General features: G+C 45.9%; 1 protein-coding gene across 1 annotated transcript in view; it reads right to left on the bottom strand.

Annotated features, from left to right (window-relative positions):
• Positions 1-3,126: 3,126 nt before the first annotated feature.
• The window catches only part of EFHD2 (EF-hand domain family member D2), a 49,087-nt gene continuing 26,657 nt past the window's right edge, over positions 3,127-25,556 (bottom strand). The window contains exons 2-4 of the mRNA XM_077457915.1: positions 20,128-20,275; positions 8,140-8,274; positions 3,127-3,635 (exon numbers count right to left, since the gene is read on the bottom strand). Of these exons, the coding sequence (XP_077314041.1) occupies positions 3,501-3,635; positions 8,140-8,274; positions 20,128-20,275 (418 nt within the window). The 3' untranslated portion in view covers positions 3,127-3,500. The remainder of the gene's footprint in view (positions 3,636-8,139; positions 8,275-20,127; positions 20,276-25,556) is intronic.

Here is a 25,556-nt window from a genome sequence, read left to right as displayed (position 1 = left end):
ATACTGGAGGACAGACTGTCCTTGGGGGAATTATACTGGGGGACAGACTGACCTGGGGAGATTTATACTGGGGGACAGATTGACCTGGGGGGAATTATACTGAGAAACAGACTGACGTAGGGGAGATTATACTGGGGGACAGATTGACCTGGGGGGGAACTATACTGGTTGACAGACTACACTTTGGGGAATTACACTGGGGGACAGATTGACCTAGGGGAAATTATACTGGGGGACAGACTGTCCTGGGGGGGGAATTATACTGGGAGACTAATTGACCTGGGAGGAATTATACTGGGGGGCAGACTGACCTGGGGGAATTATACTGGGGAACAGATTGACCTGGGGAGAATTATACTGGGGAAAGACTGACCTGTGGGAGATTATACTGGGGGACAGATTGACCTGGGGGGAATTATACTAGGGGACAGTCTGTCCTTCGGGGAATTATACTGGGAGACTAATTGACCTGGGAGGAATTATACTGGGGGACAGAATGACCTGGTGTAAATGATACTGGGGGGCAGACTGACCTGGGGCATTATACTGGGGGACAGAATGACCTGGGGGGAATTATACTGGTTAACAGATTTACCTATGGGGAATTATACTGGGGGACAGACTGACCTGGGGGAGATTATAATGGGGGACAGATTGACCTGGGGGATTATACCGGTTGACAGACTGACCTTTGGGAAATTATACTGGGGGACAGACAGACCTAGGGGAAATTATACTGAGGGGCAGTCTGTCCTGGGGGGGAATTATACTGGGAAACTAATTGACCTGGGAGGAATTATACTGAGGGACAGACTGACCTGGGGGAAATTATACTGGGGGACAGACTGACCCGGGGGGAATTATACTGGGGGTCAGACTGACCTAGGAGAAATTATACTGGGGGACAGACTGACCTGGGGAGAAGGATTATAATAGGGATCACACTGAATTTGGGGGAAGGATCATACAGGGGGTGGACTGACCTGGGTGGGATCATACTGGCAGACAGACTGACCTTGGGGATTATACTGGGGGTCCAACTGATCTGAAAGAGGGGATTGTACTGGGGACAGATTGACCTGGGGAGGGGGGGAAGGATTATTACGGGGATCAGACTGAACTGGGGGGGGGAAGGGTCATACTGTGGGACAGACTGACCTGGGGGGAATTATACTGGGGGGAATTGTTTAATTTAACCATGACTTTTAAACCCCTCTCACCATTAACACAATTTGGCCTCACCCACTGTTTGCTGGTGCATGCTATGCACACCACATTACTCTTCTGCTTGGTGCGCCCAAAGGTGCCCAGGTATTTTATAATCCTGAGCAACACCCCTGCCACTATGAAAACCATGCCCACTCTTAACTGTGGTATACTAAGCTCGCCACATTTTATTTTCATGAAACAATGGGGCCCAACACGTGATCCTGCACACCGGTCCACTGACTTCATAAAACGTTCCTGATTAAGAGTACTGATGTGCGATGGTCTGCAGTACAGTCAGAAATCAGTAATGGCAGCCCCATGTTTTTCCCATAACAGGTTTACCCCCACTTGAATACTTCTTTACATTTCTCAGTTCCATGGCAGTCACCGCTCTGGTCTTCTTTGCTCCTGCCCTGGAAGGTGAGTGGGCGCCCCCAATCTCATCATTTACAATGCAGGACCAGCAGCTGCTGCAAGAGGACCTACTGATTCCGCTTAGTTTTAAAGGAGTTGTCAAGGCAGAAGGTTTGTTATCTTAATGCATTCTTGCATTAAGATAACAAACCTTCTGTGTGTAGCAGCCTCCCCAGCACCCCCCAATTACTGATCTGAGCTCATTCTCTTTCCAGCAATGTCTACGATCCCCTCGGCCATCCAGTACACTCCTCCTGATTGGCTGAGACAGAGCAGTGGTGCTATTGGCTCCAGTGGCTGTCAATCAAAGTCAGTCAGCCAATCAGGGGAGAGGGAGGCAGGGCCAGGTCGGGGCTCCGTATCTGAATGGATACACGGAGCTCTGACTTGGCTCGGGTGCCCCCATAGCAAGCTGCTGGCTGAGGTGCACTCAAAGGAGGGAGAGGCCAGGAGCAGCAAAGAGGGACCCCGAGAAGAGGAAGATTGGGGCTGCTCTGTACAAAACCACTGCACAGAGGAGGTAAGTATAACATGTTTGTTGTTTAAAGTGGAGTTCCGCCTAATTTTATTTTTGACAGCAGCTACAAATACTACAGCTACTGATTTTTAAAATAAGGACACTTACATGTCCAGGGCGCCCGAAGCCGATCTATCCCTCGGCTGTCTGGTGCCTTGCGGCTTCACTTCCTGGTCCCCTACTGCAAATGCGCAACTCGTGCTGCACTATCCCACTAGTCCCTGTTGTTTTCTGGGACCCGTGTGTCTCCCAGAAGACAGTGGGGGGGGGGGGGGGGAAGTGGCATAGATACCCGCGAGTGGCTTTGGTATCTATGCCCAGAAGTGGGAGCAAAATACCTGTATTAGACAGGTCCTTGGAGGAATTATACAGAAAGGTGCCAAATGTGACACCGGAGGGGGGAAGGAACCGGAATAGCGGAAGTTCCATTTTTGAGTGGAACTCTGCTAAAAAAAAAAGAAAAAAAAGAGAGCCTTTACAATCACTTTAGGTTTTTTCACAGAGCGGTAGAAAGTTCTAGAGGCATCAGAAGTGACATCAGCCTCATCCTCTACATCCATATTTTGCAAGTGCAAGGTGTTATCCTCGGGGGGGGGGGGGGGGTTGTTTGTCATGACACCTTGTACTCACAGTCTTTCCTCAGTATTTACAGATCAGTGAGGCTGGGACTCATTCAAACCAGAAGACTGGGGGCATCTTGTGGCAAAAAAAGGTACTGCAGGGGACAGGTCCTGGCTGAAGTTGAGTACTGCAACCAGAGTTTTTTTTAGGTTTTTTTCGTTTTCTAGGGTGACATATTAAACAAAAGTCAGAGTTTGGCTTTAGCCCCATACACACTATCAGATTTTTTGCTGGGTTTTTCCTTCAGATTTACCAAAACCATGTAGTACAAGGGCCTGCCTGATTACATACACATTGAAAATCTGATAGTGTGTATGGGGCTTAAGTTTACGCAGCCAACAGAAGATACCAAATACACCTTATAATAGAGCTGGTAGGCTTTTATTATTTACACAGTTCACAAAAAAAACAGCGTTATAATGATGTAAAAAAATAACGAGTCTGCAACGGAGTTAAAAATAAAAAAGATGGAAATCACTAATAAAATGATAAACTTTATTGGTCCGTCCAACCATAAGCAATAAATTAGAGATTTTCATATATATATATATTTTTTGCAGATAATTTTTAGCAGGGGGGTCTCATATCAACCCCTCGTTTATTGATGAGCTACAGCTTGTTCAGCCCTTGGCTTGTTGAGCTGGGAGCTGTAGTCCAGCAATGGTTGCAGTTGAAGATGGAGCACCCTGCTCTCTATATATATATCTCTGTGCATGCTATGAAAATATTTAGCTCTGTTTTATGGCTTGAAGGCAGACTGTAGCTCCTTAAAAGCAGCTTTTCTCTGTTCCTTTTCTTCTGCTTGTCTCTTTTTTTCTTCTTGCTCTGCTTTGATCTCTTGCTCGAATCGGCTGCCATGATTAATGGCCTGTACCTAGAAGTTTGGAAAATGTACAGTTTTAGAGGGATAGAGCATGTTCAGGAAATCAGGAGGGGTCTGCAGTGTATACGAGGGACTGGCCACTTCCCAGACAACAAATACAGGACAGACATATTTACAGCATCCCTTTAGGTGGGTTACGAGTATCTTGTGTAGCACCCCCTTGTGTACATAGTGTGAATAGGTTAGGTAAATTTAGTTAAAGTGGTTGTCTCTAACGAGCAGGGCCCTCTAGTCCCTCCTGTATTGATTTGTATTGTAAGTGTACTGTCTGCCCTCATGTTGTAAAGCGCTGCGCAAACTGTTGGCGCTATATAAATCCTGAATAATAATAATAATAATAATAATAAACTAGGGTTGCACCGATACCGAGCATTTGCACGAGTACTTGAACTCATGCAAATGCTTCAATGCTTAATCTGATACCTGTTGTAACGGGCTGGGGTCCTCAGCGTAGCAGAGAGGGCTGGGCAGAGGCACTGATCTCCCTGTATAGCTTTTTAATAAAGCAGCTGACAGCTGCTTCTCCTCCTCTCCTTCCCGTGGCTGTCAGCTGCTTTATTGAAAGCTATACAGGGAGATCGGTGCTTGTAAATGCCTGCACAACTGCACCGTTCACCCCCGACTGTCCCCGTGTCCTCCTCCAGCTCTCCGTGTCCTCCTCTGACTCCCAGTGTCCTCCTCTGGGTCCTCCTCTGGCTCCCAGTGTCCTCCTCCGGGTCCTCCTCTGGCTCCCAGTGTCCTCCTCTGGGTCCCCCTCTGGCTCCCAGTGTTCTCCTCCGGGTCCTCCCCTGGCTCCCAGTATTCTCCTCTGGGTCCTCCTCTGGCTCCCAGTGTCCTCCACTGGCTCTCAGTGTCCTCCTCCGGTCCCCCTTGTTCCGGATCTGGATGGAGAGCAGAGGAAGGAGCCAGTATATATATTATTTACTGGTGACTCTGTCCATTCTGTGATTCTGTCCATTCATAACTGAGCATTGTAAACTGTGCTTACGATGCTTCAGTTTATGAATGGAGAGGAGCCTCTGTCTCCTGTCCAATCATTTTCAGTGCAGCTGAGGCTGCAGAGAAAGGGAATGGGGAATATGTGTCCTCAGTCCCTTCCTCTGTCTCACTAAAGCCACCCCCCAATAAGGCTGAAAAAAAATAAAAATAAAGAATTGTAATAAATAAATACTTAAAAGATTAAATTATAAAAATCATAAAAAATAAAATAAAAAAAATCACTGACACCCCCTCCCCCCCCCCCAAAAAAAGAAAGCATTGTAAAAAAAAAAAATAACAAAAACATATCAATTGTATAAAATAATATAATAAAATTGTAAAAAAAAAAAATAACATAAAAAAAAAATGACACCGTCAGTGCTGCATATTAGTGCCTCCTCATCAGTGCTGCATATTAGTGCCACTGTCACATGACATTAAAAAAAGTATCGGTATCGGCGAGTACTTGAAAAAAAAGTATTGGTACTTGTACTCGGTCTTAAAAAAGTGGTATTGGTGCAACCCTCTTGTGAACCCTCACATATACCCAGTGAAGTGACTGGCCTCAGATGATACACAGAGATGAAACAAATCCTATTACATAAGTTTTACATGTATATCTGCTGTTCCCCATTCTACACCCTTTGAAAAGTGCAGATCATGTTAAAAATCTTTCTTTATCTTTCAGCAGTACAAAGGGGTGGGTGGGGAGACTGGATTTACACTGTGTGAGAGCTGACTGGAGGAAAGGGACACGCCCTCCAAATAGGCAGAGGAATGAAGGAACATGCAGAGCTGTATTCTGAATAGACAACCTCTCTGCTTATCTCCCTCTGAGCTCCCTCACTGACACAAATTTTCAGCTCATGTTATCTCATGTGTCAGAGAACTTGTCAGACGTGACTCATGCTGGTAATAGAAGAACGAAGCACCAGAGAGAAGTCCCTCTTTCTTCCTCATGTGTCCCATGGTCTGATCCATATAGTTGTATATAAAATGCCCTTTTTATCTTTCAAAAAGTGTTTCCCAGTGCTAAACCTTTCATACAATTTCTAAATTGCTGCATTTTTAATATTTAAAAGCAAATATAAAGGAATAGTAGAGGTAAAAAAAATTCCCTTGTGGATTTAATTAACCTTTTTTTTGGTTAATTCTCCTTTAAGGGGGTGTGGCAGGGGGCATGTCCTATACCCATATAAATTTGCAAGTAGCTGTCCCTCATTCCCATCTCAAAATGTTGGGAGGTATGTATATGAGTTTAGTTAAAATTTTCATGAATAGGGTTTACAACCATTTTAACCTTCACTGCAGCCAGAATTAATTGGGGTCATGTACAGTTTAGCTATCAGGCTCTGAGGGCTGAGCCTCTGTTGCCTCCCCCTGGCTTCCGGAAGCTTCCAGAATATTCCAGAACTTAGTGGGCGGATGGATGGAGATAGAAGCCTGAATATTTATGGCAGTTCTACCAATCCTTAGGACGGCCCAGAATGTGGAGAGTTGGTCCATATATGCTCAGGAGCCTGGCCATGTGGAGGAGAATCCAGGATCCAGAGGCCTGTAGGGGACCCCTGTGCTGAGAGGCTCTGCCTCCAGGCAGAAGGTGCCAGAGAGAGAAAGAAAGGGAGACAGCTGATGGGAACCCTTACCCCTTCCGTCTCATCTCAACTGATCGAGACATTCTGGAAAGCAAGTGAGACCTGAACATTAGGAGGCCAGGACAGAAGTCCTCATCTATGCTGCAGGAAAAAAGGGACTGAGTAACCTCTGCTTATTTCGACACCCAGAGCTTATAGGGGAGAGGCAGCCAGGTGCAATACCCAGCTAGCCATTTGGGAGGGACAGCTATGGGCAGCCTTCAATGCCTGCTTGGGATACCAGTGCTGGAATCAGTATTGGGAGTGTTGTGCCAGTCTATTAAAAGTAATTTCTCCTGGGAACAAGTCTAGAGTTTTGTGCCAAGAAGACAGGGTAGCCACAGTTGTCCTCAAAGTTATTCTACACTTTTCATCCCCCAAAGCCTACCAGGGAGACTGCAGCTAAGTGCAATATTCAGCTAGATTTCAGAGGGACAGCATACTGTTATCCTCCACCCTTGCTTGGGGAATTCTCAGTTGGAGCCAGGTGCACTGGCATTTTGTAGGGAAGATTAAAGTACCTGAAATCAAGTTGGGACTTGTGGCTAACCAGAATGTACAGTCGCGGGCCACAATCAATTGAAATGGTTTAGAATTTCGATTTTTTTATTTTATTTTGGCTAGTATAATAAACATTTTGCTCCCGCAGCAGCTGAATGTGGGAGAGGAGGCGAACCCAGCTTTCAGCATTTGCAGAAGGAAAAAGCAGAGGATCGGTTCATATATGCTGCCCCTACAGACCCTCCTGTCCAAATGTACAGCAGAATGTGACAGGGAGTCTGCACAGGACCCCTGGAGCATAGGGCAGGATCCCCATTGTGACCCCTGACGCTACACCAGTGGTTGGGGGTGTGTGGTAAAAACAAGTGGCGCCACTAGGGTTGGTGTCTCCTGGTGCAGTAAAATATAGTGTCACCCCCCAATAATTTTCTTCCCATGGAAGGCAGATTCTGGCTAAGCACATTGCTGTCATTGACAGGTGTACAGTATGTCAGAGCTTTCACCATGATCATCCTTCCTAGGAATGAGGGCCAAGGGTAGGGGAGGGTGACACCCTAAAAGTACAGAACCCACTATGAACCCCCAAGTGTGGCGGTGATGATGGCATTCTGCAGGCAAAGCTAAGCAAAGCAAAAAAAAAAAGCAAAGGTGAGGTGGTGATGGGCAGCACAGGCGATCCAGGAGGTGGGAAGTTACTTGGTGATCCCAGATCTCAGCCCCCCACATGATAACTCCAATGAAGCAGTGTCACAGGGTGCCCAGGGATTGGGGAGCCAATGGGCGTGCATTAAGGAGCTGGGTTCTGGGAGTCATAGAAAAAGTTTGTGGCATCATGTCTCTATTGCAAGTCTACCCTCCTTTCCCAATATCCCAGGCCCTGAGCGCCGGCACTCTACATCGGCAGAGTTCCAGCTTCAGCCTGTCCCAGGTCCCTGCCTTTGCTAAGCCATTCTCCCGTTCCAGTGGGCAGCACTTACTTGCAGGAGTCCCTGCAGGAGCCGCCAGTGCTATGCCAAATGTGGCATTCCTGCTGCCTGGGATGCCAGGCCTTGATAGCACCAGCGGCGATGGCATCAGTGGAACTTATGCTGGAGCTGGCCCTGATGGTGTCACCCCTCTGGTGGGTGTTACCCAGGTGTGGTACGCCTTTTTTTTTTAGGTCAAGGGCCACACCAAAGGGCTCTGGAGGCCACAGGTTGAGTGCCCCTAGCCTAAGATGGGGGGGGGGGGGGGGTTGAGCTAGAGGGTTTTCATGAAAAAAAAATGTAAGCAAAAGAAAAAACCCAATTTGCACAGCAGAGGGGTGGAGGGGAGGCGACATCCTGTTGAGGATAAAGATCCGCTTATGTCTATAATACAGTCTGTATGTAAATGCTGCTTACCTTAGCTTCAAAAAAGCTTTTGGCTCCTTTTACGCCTTCGATGGAGACATCAATTTCTGAAAGCCGGGCGAGAGCATGCAACCCGCTGTCTTCCTCCAGCTCTCCTGCAGCGGCTTTGCGGAAAATTAAAAGAAACTTCAAAGAGAGGAGAGAGAAAGAAGTAAGACTTATTAAAATCTTCACTGCCTGGTGATTTACTGACAGAGCGTCCCACTAATCAAACACACAGCATCAAAGTGCGGAGATTACATAATAAGGAGTCTGAGCCGATATTCCAAATACAGAGAGACAGCAGAGTAGATTTATCTCTATTATTATAAGTCGGATGTTGGCCACACACACACATCAATTGGCCATCAACTTTTTCAGATTTAAACAGAGGTTTAATTTTATTTTTTAGTTATATTTTATATTTTATTTCCAGGTCACACACACACAGATTTGCTGCCTTGTCCAATTCTACTTATGATTGCTTTTGTAAAAATGTTCATTGCATCAGCCTGCGTGATCTATAAATGACAGAGTACTACATCTTATTTGCTATACTGTGTATGCTACAATCACCTATTCTGTCTGTTCAATTGTTTCAATCAAATAACAAATGATTAAAAGTGATTTAAAAGTACCCATATATGGTTTATGTGTGTTTTTTGTTTGTTTTTTGGAGCTATAATACAGAAACAACTGAAGACAAACATACAAGTGAATTGGAGCTGACCTTTGTAATTTTAAAGCAGAACTCTGGGAACTGAAGCAATTTTAAAAATGTGTTGTCTTAAAGGGGTTAAGGTGACACTAAACTCTGGCTTAAAGGCATTGTAAAGCTCCTTTTTTATTTTATTAAAATAACAACGTTATACTTACCTGCTCTGTTGCACAGAGAAGCCCCAATCCTCCTCTTCTGGCTCCACCCCCACACTGAGTGGCCCCCATAGCAAGCCGCTTACTTAGACGTACGACGCAGCTCGAGGGCAAGCCTGTTAGAGTTCCCCCATAGCAAGAGGCTTGCTATTGGGGGCATTTGGCAGGGAGGAGGAGCCAGGAGCGCCAACGGGGGACCCAAAAAGAACAGGATTGGGGCTGCTCTGTGCAAAACCATTGCACAGAGCAGGTAAGTATGAGTTGTTTTTTTTGTATTTCCTTTAAAATAACTTGAACTCTAAACTGATGACCTGTAGGGTCTTTTAATGCATCACCTATTTAAAATATAGGGTACTGAAGTCTGTTGCCTGTTCACATGCATAGGTAATTTTAAGCTTTGACATATTGGACATTTATTCACTTGGCACAACCTCATCTTTTATATATTTCATCAAAAAATTGGGTAATATACAGTTAGGTCCATATATATTTGGACACAGGCACAATTGTCATACCTTTGGCTCTGTATGCCACCAGAATATAATTAATTAATATATAATGAATATAATTAAAATAAAACAATTCAAATTAATTTGAAGTGCAGGGGGGAAATTCAAGGGGTTCAACATAAATATGAAGTACAATTTTTAGGAACTGCAACCATTTTTTTACACAGCACCCCATTTATAGGGGCTCAAATGTAATTGGACAAATCAATATAATCATAAATAAAATGTTCATTTTTAATCTTTTGTTGAGAATCCTTTACTTGCAATGACTGCCTGAAGTCTGGAAACCATGGACATTACCAGAGACTGGGTTTCCTCCTTTCTGATGCTTTGCCAGATACTAACTGCAGCTGTCTTCAGTTGTTCTTTGTTTGTGGGTGTTTTACCTTCAGCACATGAAATTAATGCTCAATTGAGTTGAGCTAGGGTGATTGACTTGGCCATTGCAGAATATTCCACTTATTTTCCTTCAAAAGCTCTTGGGTTGCTTTTGCAGTGCGTTTTAGATCATTGTCCATCTGTACTGTGAAGCGCCGTCCAAATCAACTGCATTTGGCTGAATCTGGGAGAAGCTGCAGAGGAGATCACCCCGATGGAATAAAGCAAAGGACAGAGACAAGTGAGTGAATGACCAGGAAAGAATCATTGCAGATACCTACCTCTTAAAGCCCAGAGTGATCTGACTATGACATCTGATGCACGACTGGATATCGGTAGATTATTTTAACCCTGGGAGGGTTGATCTTGATTAGCCTAACATGGGAATGCAAGGTATCTTCATCTGGTGAGTTCATTTCTAAAGGGAAATGGAATCACCAAGTGTACGTGGTGTGGTGGAAGATTTGAAAGATATTATTTCTGCATAATGTTACATGTGCCAATTTTGGCTCATGTATGGACTATTTAAAGCGGAGGTCCACCCTAAAGTGGACCTTCCGCTCATTGGATTCCTCCCCCCCTCCGGCGCCACAATTGGCACCTTTCAGGGGGGAGGGGGGTGCAGGTACCTGTACAGTACAGGTATCTGCACCCACTTCCGGGATAGCTCTCTACGGAAAGGGGCGTAGATTACGCCCCTTTCCGCAAGTCCCCCGCTGCCTGCTGGGAAACACACAGATCCCAGAGGCAGCGGGTCCATCCTTATTGCGCAGCGTGACTCGCGCATGCGCAGTAGGGAACCGGGAAATGATGGCGAAAGGCTCCACTTCCTGATTCCCATACCCAAGATGGCGGCGGCAGCACCCGAGAGACGATCGAGAGATCGGCTTCGGGTGCCGACATCGCGGGCGCACTGGACAGGTAAGTGTCACTATTTTAAAAGTCAGCAGCTGCAGTATTTGTAGCTGCTGGCTTTAAAAAAAATAAAAAATAAAAAAACGCGGACTCCCGCTTTAATCTATGACTATATCATAATTTTTTATTTGTGATTTACTTTTGAAACTGGGTGGTTATGTGGTTTTTTTTCAGGCACTAGGGCAACTATTTACTTCGATACACAGGGTAAAGGTTTTTTCATATTTAAAGTGGCAGCTTTCAATTTATTGCATTATTCCTCGCACAGTGGTGGTACTTCAAGCGTGGGTGTTCGGATCTTTTCGACCACCAGTCTTTATAGTGTATCTTTAAACACTGCAGAATTCATCCGGCTGCTTCTGTCTTCTGTCACATCATCCATAAACACCAATGACCCAGTGCCACTGGAACCCATGCATACCCATGCCATCACACTGCCTCCACCATGTGACCACAGATGACATGTGCTTTGGATCAAGAGCCTTTCCAAGCCTTCTCTACACTTTTTTCTTCCTGTCATTCTAGTACAGATTAATAGTTTCCTCCATCCAAAGAATGCTTTTCCAGAACTGGTCTAGTTTTTTAGATGTTTTTGGTAAAGTCTAATCTGGCTTTCCTATTCTTCAGACTTAAGAATGGTTTGCACCCCTCTGTATTTGCTCTTGTGGAATCTTCTCTTGATTTTAGACTTTGTCAATGATATTCCCACCTCCTGGAGAGTGTCCTTCACTTGTCTGGATGCTGTGAATGGGTTTTTCTTTACCATAGAGATGATCCTGCGGTCATCCACCACTGTTGTCTTCCGTGGACGTCCAGGTCTTTTTATGCTGCTGAGCTCACCAGTGCGTTCTCTTTCTTCAGAATGTACCAAACTATTGATTTGGTCACTCCTAATGTTGCTGCTATCGCTCGGGTGGATTTGTTTCATTTTTGAAGCCTTACAATGACCTGTTTCACTTGCATGGACAGCTCCTTTGAACGCATGATGTAGGTTCACAGCAATAGATTCCAAATGCAAATACCACACTTAAAGGGGTTGTAAGGGTAAATGTTTTTTCACCTTAATGCATTCTATGCATTACCTCACCCCTCGAAAGTCCCGCGCTCGTCCCCCGACGTCCTTTCCACCGTTCAGCCTGGCCGCTGATTGGCTGGAGTGGATGGATGGAAAGCAGCGCAGCCATTGGCTCGCGCTGCTGTCAATCACATCCACTGACGCGGAGCGCCGGGGGCGGGGCCGTGTGATACAGCGAGCGGCTATAGCCGCCGGCTGTATCACGGGAGTGCGCCCGCAGATGGTTCTCACCATGCGAGGGAGCTCGCATGAACGTGAGAAGCACCTGCGGGAGGAAGCAGAGACAGCTGCCGAGGGACCCCAGAAGAGCGGGTTCGGGGCCACTCTGTGCAAAACAAGCTGCACAGTGGAGGTAAGTATAACATGTTTGTTATTTAAAAAAAAAAAAAAAGAATCACTTTACAATCCCTTTAAGCCTCATACACACTATCAGAATTTCTGCTGATTTTTGTCTTCAGATTTACCAAAACCATGTAGTGCAAGGGCCTGCATGATTGCATACACATTGAAACTCCTAAAGTTTGACCTCATATTATATGGTTTTGATAAATCTGGAGAGGAAGGAAAAAATCAGCAGATAATCTGAGTGTGTATGGCTTTAGAATCAACTTCAGACTTTTTACCTGCTTAATTGATGAAGAAATAATGAAGGGGTAGCCCACACCTGGGCATGAAACAGCGTTTGATTCAATTGTCCAATTACTTTTAGTCCCTTAAAAAAAGGGGGGGGGGCTATTCTTAAGAGCTGTAATTCCAAAACCCCTCCTCTGATTTGGATGTAATTACCCTCAAATTAAACTTGAGAGTGTGCACTTTCAATACATATCCATTATATAACTATAGTTTGAATATGTTTTGGTATATACCTGAAAAAATCCAAAATTGAGCCCAAATATATACGGACCTAACTGTAGTAAATGTATATGTTTCATAAACCACTGTGCTAATAATGTGTGACATAAAAAATGTAAACTACCACTATTTTATTCTCCAGGGTGTCTGCTTTCAGAAAATATATATTTATGTAATCTGTGGACCTAAAATAATTTTTTTATTCATGTGTGTAAAAAACACACTATATTAGCGAGTCCCATTGATTATATGACATCTATGGAGAACAACCAATGACAGCAGTATCTAAATTCTCTTGTGACTCCTGAATTGAAAATTCCACGCAGTGCTGGCAGGGGATCGGAATAAAGAACAATCTAGTTTTTGAGCAGAAAAACCTCTGCTGACTCAAACCAACAGCAGCGAATTCCAACTTTGTCAGTTCACTTTCAGTCATCAGACTAGAGACCGTTCCCAGCACTAGGTTTGTCCTTGTGCTCCAAGCATTCCTACATTATCGTAGTACACAGAATTCTTTCAAAGCAGATGGTAGATTATGCAACCTCTGTACTTCCCACAGTGAACGATTTAGCATATTTTGCAAGCGTCATAATAAAAGCACACTTGTCCTGAAACAAATATGGAGGTTGACATTGCTTATAAAAAAGCTAGCTGCTTGGCCATTATAGGGATGAGCCAAATTGAGAGTATTCATTTCCCCATAATGTTGGAAAAATGTCGGTGCTCTTGGTGCAATTTTCCATTGTAGAGAAAGGAAGTGGAGTTAAGAAACATGAATTAAAAAAATGTACAGGTGAACAAACATCATACCCCCCCCCCCCCAACCTCCCTGGCCTTGCCGTACCTGCCTTCATGGGCCATGAGATGTCAGTCTCCACGCAGCCGCTCTTCTTCGTCTTCTATCTGCAGGGCCAGGGCCATCTTCAATATCGATTGGATCCTGGGCAAACATTTTCTTTGGCCCTACCGGATCCACTTATCAACTATTTCCGGGCTTAAGGAGCAGCTGCTTTGGGCTCCACAACAGTGACTAGGCCCCGGGCAGCTGCCCCTTTTGCACTGCATTAAAGACAGCCCTGTGCAGGGCTCCTGGGACAGATCAGAGCACTTCTGATTGCTCAGTACCGAAATGTGACCGATTTCACCAATTGAAAGAGTTTTGATCCCCATAAGCCCAGCAGGGACCGGGGTGGGGGTGGGGGTGATGTATGGTTTTCGTTCACCTTTTAAGTTTTTTTCTGAAAAGGTGAGCTAACACTCTAATGTATTTATGACCATGTGCCTACTTGGTATGATATACTCTAAAAAGCTAAATTTTATGAGATCCCTTGCACACTGGAGGCATTTTTCAGGCGCTAAAAAGGGCTAAAAATAGCACCTGTAAAGTGCCTGAAAAATGCCTCCCCTGCAGCCCCAGTGTGAGAGGCCGAGGGTTTGCATACTGGAGCAGTGTGCTTGCAGGACGTTAGAGTCTTGCAAGCAGCATCGTTGGAGTGGTTTAGGAGCAGTGTTTACACCGGTCCTGCCCTTTGAAAACAATTGGCACCACTGCCGAAGCGACTGCAAAGCACTTCGGCAGTGGTGCTTTTCGGGTGCATTTAACCCTTTCTTCGGCCGCTAGCGGGGGTTAAAAGCATCCCACTAGCGGACAAAAAGCTAACGCGGTCCACTGGCAATGTGAAAGGGCTCTTGGTGTCTATTTTGTTTATTAAAGAGGAGTTCCACCCAAAAGTGGAACTTCCGCTCGTTGTACTCCTTCCCCCCTCAGGTGCCACATCTGACACCTTTGGGGTTGGGGATACCTGTCTTTCACAGGTATCCTGTTCCCACCTCTGGGAGCCTCAGCCGCGGGTATTAACGTCACTGCCTGGGCTCCCTCCTCCTTCCCCGGACTGCCGGGCCAGTAGGAGAGAGGAGCGGAGCCTCGCGCATGCGCAGTAGTGTTCCTGTCGTGAAGCCATGAGGCTACACTGCCAGATTCCCTTACTCGCAATGGAGGTGGCAGCACCTGACAGCTGAGGGAAGCATCAGCTGCGATGCCGACATTGCTGGACTCCAAGACAGGTAAGTGTCCAATTATTAAAAGTCAGCAGCTGCAGTATGTGTATCTGCTGGCTTTTAATTTTTGCAGCAGTGGGCGGACTTCCACTTAAAGAAACAACACTTCTGATCATTTCTTGAAGCACCTATCATGGCCTAGGGCAGGCCTACATGGCGCGTCTCACAATACACACATTTGGTTGTGTAATCAAGCTTTATATGGTCGCCCTTATGCTATATACATAACTATACAGATGACACTGAATTTGGTTTGTGATATCAGCCATTTATGTACCTGTTGCACCTACACAGGAAGCAGAATAAAGTACAACATAAAAGATTACAATTGGAACAAACCCTTCATTGATTTAGAGCACACAAGGACACAGTGGAATGTTGGGAATGTTTCATTAACTAGAGATTATTCAACATTCCATTATGGTGTGTTAGAAGCCAGATGCAATGGAGGAGATTTACTAAAACTGGAACACTCAGAATCTGGTGCAGCTGTGCATAGTAACCAATCAGATTCCAGATTTTAGACCCCTTACACTGGGGCGTTTTTCAGGCACTTTAGCGTTAAAAAAGCACCTGTAAAGCGCTTGAAAGAAGCCTCATCTGCAGTGCCAATGTGAAAGCCCAAGTGCTTTAAGAGCCCTTTCACAATGTCAGCGCCCGAAAAATGCTCATAAAGCGCCGCTTAAACTAGCAGTGCTTTACCAGCATTTTTCGAGCATTATTGGGGCGCTTTTAACCCCTGCTAGTGGCCAAATAAAGGGTTAAAAGCTCCCACAAAACGCTGCTGCCAATAGCGTTTTTCAGGCGTTTTACAGGCGCTTCCCATTGATTTCAATGGGAAGGGGCGCTTTAGGAGCGTTGTATTCACCGCTCCAAAAGCGCTGCAAAGAAGCTGCTTGCAGGACTTTTTTTGACGCCCTGCCAGCGCAGCGCCTCAGTGTGAAAGCACTCAGGCTTTTACATTGGGATTGCAGTTGCAGCTTCTTTTAGGCACTTTTTTTAACGCTAAAGCGCCTGAAAAATGCTCCCGTGTGAAAGGGATCTCGGTGTGAAAGCGCTCAGGCTTTTACATTGGGATTGCAGTTGCGGCTTCTTTCAGGCACTTTTTTTAACGCTAAAGTGCATGAAAAACGCCTGAAAAACGCCCCAGTGTGAAAGGGGTCTTAGTGTCAAAGCTTAAGTCTAGGTTCACAGCTATGCGGCTGCATTTGATGCGTTTTTCAGGCACATTTTTCTGTGCAATTTGTGTTTTTAAACCAGCGTTTTTGTATGCAGTTTTCATGCATTTTGCGTTTTTTCTTTTCTCCTTAATTGCACTGTAAAACGTGCTGTATAAAGCTGGTTGCTCACGCCGTGCCCCTAACAACCAAAGAGTCATGAGCTGTCAGTTGGGTTCCTGCTGAAATCTGATAAAAAAATTTTTTTATCAGCAACAAAAAAAAACAGCATGGGATTCCCCTCCCCCCAAATCCATACCAGACCCTTATCCGAGCATGCCGCCTGGCAGGTCAGGAAGAGGAGGGGACGAGCGAGCACCTCGCCCTCCTGAACCATACCAGACCGCATGCCCTCAACATGGGGGGATGGATGACCCCCAGATTCTGGCCCCCCACCCTATGTGAATGGGTATCGGGTACATTGTACCCCTACCCATTCACCAAAAAAAGGTGAAAAGTAAAAGAAAAACAAGAGACGGTTTTTGACAATTCCTTTATTAGTAAAATAGCTCTGAGCTTCTCTCCCGGTGCCCTCGTCTTCTTCCACCACTGTTTTCTCCCTGAGCTGTCATCTCCCAGTGTCGTAGTCCTTCTTCCTCTTCGTCTCCTCCTCGCCGCCATCTTCTTTTTCATGGGATCTGGCCATCCAGTGACATCGACCAGAGAGCCCATGCCTTGTGACATGTGACGTCACAAGGGGCGGGCTCTCCAGTCAACGACATTGGATGGCCATGTCCCATGCCTATATAAGAGGCACCGGACAGCGGGGAACAAAGCAATGGAGGGTGACAGCTTTGCAACAAGACCAGCTTTTTTTGTACTGGGTAACCAGGGGCGGCGAGGAAGAAGAAGACGGTGATGTGGGGAGGAAGAAGAAGGGGGTGAGGAGGTAGAAGACGATGACTCCGGGAGATGGCAGCTCGAGGAGAAAATGGTGGTGGAAGAAGACGAGGGCACCAGGAGAGACAACACAGGGAGAGAAAACACCGGGAGTGACGGCAGCTCTTAGCTATTTTACTAATAAAGGAATTGTCAAAACCGGCTCTTGTTCTTTTTAACTTTTGACTGTTTTTTTGGTGAATGGGTAGGGGTTCAATGTACCTGATACCCATTCACATAGGGGGTGGGGGGCTGGGATCGGGGGGTCCTCTTGTTAAAGGGGGATTCCAGGTTCCGATAAGCCCCCCGCCTGCAGGCCCTTGTCCTCATCAACATGGGGGCGAGGTGCTTTGAGGTGGGGGGGGGCAGAGCCCCTCCACCCCAAAGCACCCATCCCCCCATGTTGAGGGGGCATGCGGTCTGGTTTGGTTCAAGAGAGGGAGGGGTGCTCGCTCGTCCCCTCCCTTTTCTGACCTGCCGGATGGCATGCTCGGATAAGGGTCTGGTATGGACCTGGGCGTAACCCTATGCCTTTTTTTTGTTTTTTTACATTCAGCTTTCAGCGGGGAACCCCGCTGACAGCTATTGACTCATCGGTTGCTAAGGACATGGCAGCCGGCTTCCCGGTCCCCTGCTTAGCAATTTACAGTGGTAACATAAGAAATGCAAAATGCAAACCACTTCAAAAATGCACCACTTGCGTTTCTGGTGCAGCCCCATTGAAGTCTATTAGCTGTAAATCGTGGGAAAAAAGGTGCCGACCCTTTCTAAAAATGCACCAGCCGCAAAACGCATAGATGTGAACTAGTACTATAGGAAACCATTTTAAATGGACTGTAGTGCGTTTCTGCAAACTGCAAAATGCACAAAAAAACGTATAGGTGTGAAGGGGTAACTGAATAAGCTGTTGTTAGAAGTTGATTGGTTGCTATGCGCAGCTGCACCAGATTCTGAACTCAGCCTTGGTTCACACTATGCAGTGCAGAGAACGCATGTGATTTTCAACAGGAATCTCACGGATCTTCAGCAGTGAGATTTGAACCATTATTCTGTATGGCTCAACTCACACCAAATGCGTACCAAGAACGTGCAGCGCTTTTTGTTTTGGCCACACCCAAATTGGATCTGTTTACACCATGAGATTGGATTCTGCAAATTGCACTGCATTTTGCAAACCAATTTCGAGGCATTCTTAACTTAAAGTGTTACTAAACCCACAATAGTAAAATCAGTCTGTATATGCAGTAAAGCATTGTAATGCCGCGTACACACGATCGGACTATCTGGTGGACATAGTCCGGCAGACAAACCTCCGAAGCGGAGGTCCGCTGGACTTCAAAACGAGTGGACCTGCCCACACACAACCGGACTTTACTGGCGGACTAGGTGCGGCGGACAAACCGCCGGACTATGGCCGGACTTTTGAAATGAACAGACTTGCCCACACACGGAGAAAAGTCCATTCATTCTGAACGCGGCTCCAGGTAGACGGGACTAGTGAAGGAAGTCAATGTCGCCGCCTTTGGCAGCGAGATTGACACATCGCTGGCCCCGTTACCTGGTATGGACTTAAAGGGGAAGCCCTACCATGAATAAACCCGCGTGGGGGGACTTCACCCGGTGACCCCGCCCATTGTCCCTATATAAGTCGCCGCGCAACGTGTCCCTGTCATTGCGGCCAGAGACAGAGTCGAGTCAACCTCTCAAGGAAGAAGAAGAGAAGAAGAGGAGGTGGCGGTGACAGAAGACCGGGCCACCACTAGTAAAAGAGCTAAGAGAGGAAAGCGGAGGCCCGGCAAGAAGAACCAAAGAGGGGGACAAGACCCCCGAAGTCGGAAGAAGACCCCTGGGCAGTGGTGTCGCCTAAGAAGAAGAAAGCCGGGTTCATCCGCTAGTAAAAGAGCTAGCAGAAGATAGCGGAGGAGTCCGGTGAGAAGACCCCCCAAGACGGAAGAAGACCCCCGGAGTTGTGCAATAAATTATTTTAAGACCTTGTGTTGTGTTTTATTTACACTCTTTTCACCAGGTGAATTGGTAGGGGTACATTGTACCCCATGCTCATTCACATAGGTTGGGGGGCCGGTATCTGGGGCCCCCTTTAACAATTATAAAATAATAATTATAGGGGGCTCCCAGATTCCAATAAGCCCCCCGCCCACAGACCCCAACAACCAACGGCCAGGGTTGTCAGGAAGAGGCCCTTATCCTCATCAACATGGAGACAAGGTGCTTTGGGGTGGGGGGCTGCAGGGCCCCCCCTTCCCCAAAGCACCCGCCCATGTTGAGGGTACACGGCCTGGTATGGCTCGCTCGTCCCCACCCCCTTTCCTGACCGGCTGGGCTGCGTGCTTGGATAAGGGTCTGATATGGACCTTGGGGGGGGGACACCCACGCCGTTTTTTCAGCGTAGGGCTTCCCCTTTAAGTCCATGCCAGGTGACGGGCCAGTGAGGAGTCAATCTCACTGCCCCGCTAGTCACGTCTACATGGAGCCGCGTTCAAAATAAAATTCCGATGGAAAAAATTTGAGAGCAGGATCTCAAATTTTACGTCAAAAAAATCCAATCTGACGCTTTCCGATCGTTTGTAGAGAATTCCGATCGGACAAAGTGCCACGCATGCTCAGATCAAATTACGAGACCAAAGCTAATGGCTACTAGCCTCAACGTAGTCCCGTTGTAACGAACGAACGTCATCACGTTCTGAACGATCGGATTTTCCGACAACTTTGTCCAACTGTGTGTATGCAACACCAGTTTACGACAAAATCCGTCGGAGAAAAAAAAAACAGACGGATTTTGTGGTTGGAATGTCCGACCGTGTGTACAGGGCATAAGAATTACAGGCCTACAATATAAAATGCCAAATTTCCATGCAAAATAATTGTACCGCTTTCACCATCAAAAATCTGACATAATCAAACCGCCAGGGAGGTTAAGTTGGTGAGATCGAGTTGGGAGTATCCTAGACATAAAAGAAGCCAGGGGCTGACTCACCCCACCAGGTTGCGTCTTTCACTAAAATATCACATTGTGGGTAGAGTGACCCTTTAAAATGGATTGTTTTACGATTACTGATGTTAGTTGAGGAAACTGATGTCATCAGCCTTCCAGTAAAGACGTCTCCTGGTCCCTTTATTTCACGGCAGTAATAAAATGCATCGGTGACTGCGGATGTGACATTCTGGTAAAACCTGCTCTTCATTCTAGTCTAGTACTTACAATGAATCCAGACCTCTGACTCACCTCCCTGAAGCTCAGTTTTCCATCAAAGTCTTCATCTACTTCTTTAATCATGTCCTTAAGGCCCAGGTGGGTTTGCGGCGCTCCAAGCTTCTCCATCATCAGCTTTAGCTCCATCAGATCTATGAAGCCGTCCCTGCCAGCGTCGTACCTGGTAGACAAGATCAAATACACCTGATGTTCTTACCAATGCAGGGATACTATATACAGATGCCCTACGTTCTCTATGAGCCAAGTTCTGATTGGCCAAACAGAGCTTGGCCACTATAAGGTACCTCTGAACTCCAGGCAAGCTGCTAAATACAGCTAAATAATGGGGCTGTGTTACCTGCCCAATGATTTATATTTATTATGTGTCCATCCAGTTCCACGATAACCCAGCTCTGCCCAAGAGCACAGCTCCAGGTGATTTTTTTTCTGCTGAGAAAGTCTATTACTTACAGGTCTTTCACCTCCCTCAGTCTGTGATTGGACAGGTAAAGGAGAAGCAGCAGACTAATTCTGTCATTCTGCTCTTTCTCTTGTTAGCACGTGAGCATTGCAGCACAACCAAATAACTACTTGTGCTTTTTCTCCTTCTTCCAATCTGAGCTCTGCTGTACAGGGATTGCAAGACACCGATATCAGGTCCAATTTACATTAGAGCTGCACAATTAATTGTCAAGAATCGTTATCGCAATCTTGACTAAAGTGTCTCACAATTCTTTCTATGCAAAGAATTCTCTCTGCTCTTCTGAAGCCACAGCCACCAAAAGAAAGGAAGAGAAAAACCAGTCAGTCTGCCAAGAATCACAATATTCTTTATCATTTGAACTTAAGTATAAACATTGTAACAATTTGTCAATGGAATAGACTTTGTGTAAGTGAAAAAAGTTTAACCACTTAAACACTAAACCTTTTTCTGACATTTGTCGGTTTCAAATTAAAATATTTTATTTTTTGCTAGAAAATTACTTAGAACCCCCAAACATTATATATATATATATATATATTTTTTTAGTAGACACCCTAGAGCAGTGATGGCGAACCTTGGCACTCCAGATGTTTTGGAACTACATTTCCCATGATGCTCCTGCACTCTGCAGTGTAGCTGAGCATCATGGAAAAAGTAGTTCCAAAACATCTGGAGTGCCAAGGTTCTCCATCACTGCCCTAGAGAATAAAATGGTGGTTGTTGCAATATGTCACAATACTCCCCCCTCCACCAAATGATTTGGGCCAGTGCACAAAGCAAGGTCCATAAAGATATAGATGAGCGAGTTTTGGGTGGAGGAACTTGACTGTCCTGCACAGAGTCCTGATCTCAGCCCGACAGAACACCTTAGGGATGAATTCGAGCGGAGACTGTGAGCCAGGCCTTCTCATCCAACATCAGTGCCTGACCTCACAAATGCCCTTCTGGAAGAATGGTCAAACATTCCCATAGACACACTCCTAAACCTTGTGGACGGCCTTTCCAGAAGAGTTGAAGCCGTTATAGCAGCAAAGGTTGGGCCACCTTAATATTGAACCCTACGGACTAAGACTGGGATGCCATTAAAGTTCATGTGCGTGTAAAGGCAGGTGTTCCAATACTTTTGACAATATAGTGTAGGTGAATAAAATGAAAGCAGCCACACTCAGTATTTAAATGACAATATCTACTTATAAGCAGAACTAAATATATAAATATCATATATAGTCCAGTGCATGTGAATACCAGACGTGTACAATAAAAGTCAGAATCCCAAGTCTTGTCATTGTGAAATGAAACCCTCACCAGAATCTTCATCCACCAAAGTGAATCACACCAAATGGAAACCCGTTTTGTGACAATCCCCCACCACCATCACAAAGACGCATTCACCAAGAGGTTGGACCTCGGATTTTAAAGGTCATATGGCACCTAATGCATTGCGAATCCAGGCCAATCCCACTGTGGGCACATCTCCCTCCACTAATGTTCATCAATGCAGAGATACATGCAATACAAAGAAGCAATCTCCTCCAAGGCCACTGGTCACGACCACAAGTTCTACTGCAACATTTTTATAACAATGGACGCCCAAAATCATCCTCTCAAATAGCTAGAGAGATGCCAACGGCTCCTATTCCCTTCTGGACTTTCCAACAATTATCCCATTTCCTCAAAAAATTGGGGAATAAGACAGACCACTCGAGACAACTGACACCCTTTGAACAACTTTGCGCCTCAGATACACCCCACGCGCATCTTATCTCCCAATCACATTCTCTCTTATTCGGGGACTGTAAATCTAACGACCTTCGAATCTGTACAGCATGGGAAAAAGACCTAAACCTTACACTTGCAGAAGATGACTGGAACAACATATTTCTTAACATCCATAAGGGCTCCACAAATGTATCCGTTCAAGAAACGGGATACAAAATCCTCTCCCGTTGGTATAAAACACCAGAGAGGCTACACAAATGGGACTCCTCCATCTCAGATATGTGCTGGAGATGCCAACAAGACCAAGGCACCCTGCTCCCCGTCTGGTGGACATGCCCCTCTCTCCAACCCTTCTGGACAACGATACATCAATTGATAAAAACCATAACGACCTACGAAGTACCTTACAGCCCGGCTCAATTCCTACTACACCACACCACTCTGACGCAACCTACATATCGCAAATCCATTATAATACATATGATCAATGCTGCCAAGCAATGCATCCCGATTCACTGGAAATCCCGAACCGTCCCTACCGTCCAAACTTGGCTTCTGAAAATGCAAAGGATAGCGGACATGGAAGAACTAATTCACATAGCTAGAGACACCCCAAGTACATATGGGTCAAAATGGGCATGTTGGAAACACTTCTTAACTACTCCAGACTTCGATCGCATTAAAGCGCGTAGAAACTAGACCAAGAGATAGAAATAGACCCACACTCAACATTCCAACCTGTGACTTATTCTCTCTGACCTTCTTACACACCAAACTGACCAACCTCCCCTTACTGGATCCCCCCCCCCCCCCAGGGAACATCAGACATCCCATATTCCCGACCCCTTTGCTTCTATAGACCAACATATGAATGCACCACCACATAACCCACCCGCCTATCGTCTTATTTTCCTCACCCCACACTTAGGACTGAGGGCAGCGGAGACGCACCCATCATCCCCCCCCCCCATCCACTGCCCCCCTTCCCTTACTCTTTCCTCCTTCTTACCCCTCCCCCCTTTTTTTTTTTCCTTTGTTTATTGTAAGATAATTATCATTTAATGCTTACTGAGACAAAAAAGTTACACAGCCAACGGACTCCCATAAAGAGGACTGTTTGAGCAACTTACACTGTCCGGTTGGATCAATAATAGTATTTGGATCTTTAAAGTTCATATTTGATTTTCACTGTCATACGAGCTACTATATGTGCAACAGGTTCTATGTGCCTTACCATTTGCAACAGATGTTAATCATATGTTTCTTCTTGCTGTACTGTCTTTTTACTTAATAAAATTCTCTTGAAAAAGAAAAGAAAGAAGCAATCTAATAGAGAATTCACACTTTTATTGTAAAAAATTAAATAAAAATCTGTCGGCCTCATTCACTTGGGCGTACTTAACCACTTCAATACCGGGCACTTTCGCACCTTTCTGCCAAGGCCAATTTTCAGTTTTCAGCGCTGTCACTTCTTAAATGACAATTGCACGGTCATGCTACACTGTACCCAAAATACATTTTTATAATTTTGTTTCCACAAATAGAGCTTTCTTATAGTGGTATTTGATCACCACTGGGGTTTTTATTTTTTCTAAAAAAAGATCGAAAAAATTTATGGTTTTCTTTGTTTTTGTTATAAAATTTTGTAAATAAGTAGGTTTTCTCCTTCACTGATGGGCACTGATAAGCTGTACTGATGGGCACTAATAAGGCTGCACCGATGAGGTGGTACCGATGAGGTGGCACTGATAGGCACTACTGATAGGTGGCACTGACAGGCATTAATAGGCGGCACTGGTTGGCACCGACAGGCGACACTGATGAGCACTAAAAGGCTGCACCTATGGGTGGCACTGATAGATGGCACTGCTGAGCACAGATAAGCAGCACTGATGGGCATTGATGGGCACTGATGGCTGGTACTTCTAGATTTAACTCAGGGGTAGGGAACCTTGGCTCTCCAGCTGTTTTGAAACTACAAGTCCCACTAGCAGGCATTTTTCTTTGGCACGGATTAACAGCTACCTGGGCACTGATTGACATTTCCCTGGTGGTCTAGGGTGGCATACCTGGTGGTCCAGTGTTTTTGGCCATCCCTGGTAGTCCTGGGTGGGCATCCGAGGGGGGGCTGCACTGATAAACAATCAGCACAGACCCCCGTCAGGACAGCAGCCGATCGGCTCTCCTCTACTCATGTCTGTCAGACGCGAGTGAGGAAAAGCCGATCACCGGCTCTTCTTGTTTACATCGTGATCAGCCGTGATTGGACATGGCTGATCACATGGTGAAGAGTCTCTGTCAGAGGCTCTTTACCTAGATCGGAGTTGTGGTGTGTCAGACTGAAACCACAACAACGATCGCCCCGGATGCGCAGTGGCTTGATGTTAAAGATGTCATATGATATCACAATCACTTTGCCAACGTCATTTTCATATATGGCGGGCAGGCAAGTGGTTAAGCGCAAATCCATGGGAATGGCCATCTTTGGATGCACAAGTATTCCATGCATCCATGTACAGGCAGGCCCATGTCTATTGGGACTCAGCGGCTGCATGGACACAATAAACATGAATGGGCCTGCCTGCACATGGATGCATGGAACACCTGTGCAGGCAAAGACAGCGTTTGGCACAAATGTACGATTACGTATAACTATGTGAATGAGGCCTTAAAATCATCCACACACCTATGCTCTCAATTATAAAGTGCACACAGCGCTATGAATAAACAGTGTGTGTGCTCAAAGCACAAACCTTGCTCCCTGCTTGTCAACTCGAACACCCTGGGCCAGTCTCCAAGTGCAACATCATGATGCCACCTTGTCTAGTCCTGCCCAACGCGTTTCTTCAATATGGCTTCAATATAAACAAAGCTGTAATACTGACCTATTTCTTTGTTCTAGCAGGCTTCTGGCACTCTCTGAGCGAGTCCTGGACATTCTCAAATACAACGCAGGACTGTTGGCACTGCATTGTATATGATGATGTCAGAGTGTGACCACCGGCCAGAGCACCAAAGAGAAGAGGCTTCGGGGACTAGTCACACAAGATGTAAAATGTCAAATCCGCCGAAGCCGAGACCTGGATGGGGTAAGTGCAGGGCTGGCGGTGGGCCTGGTGGGTGATCGATCGATGGGGGGAGAGACGATCAATTGAGCTAGCGCAGGGGGCAGGGGTGGGTACCTGTTAGAAATACTTGAAACCTGAGGTTTGCAACCACTGGGATGGCGGAATGGGCTGTATTATTGTACGACCCATTA

Source organism: Lithobates pipiens, unplaced genomic scaffold (assembly GCF_037356315.1).
Source record: "Lithobates pipiens isolate NorthernLeopardFrog02 unplaced genomic scaffold, aLitPip1_a1.2 Scaffold_27, whole genome shotgun sequence".
Taxonomy (NCBI): domain Eukaryota; kingdom Metazoa; phylum Chordata; class Amphibia; order Anura; family Ranidae; genus Lithobates; species Lithobates pipiens.
This window is presented reverse-complemented; position numbering and strand designations above follow the sequence as displayed.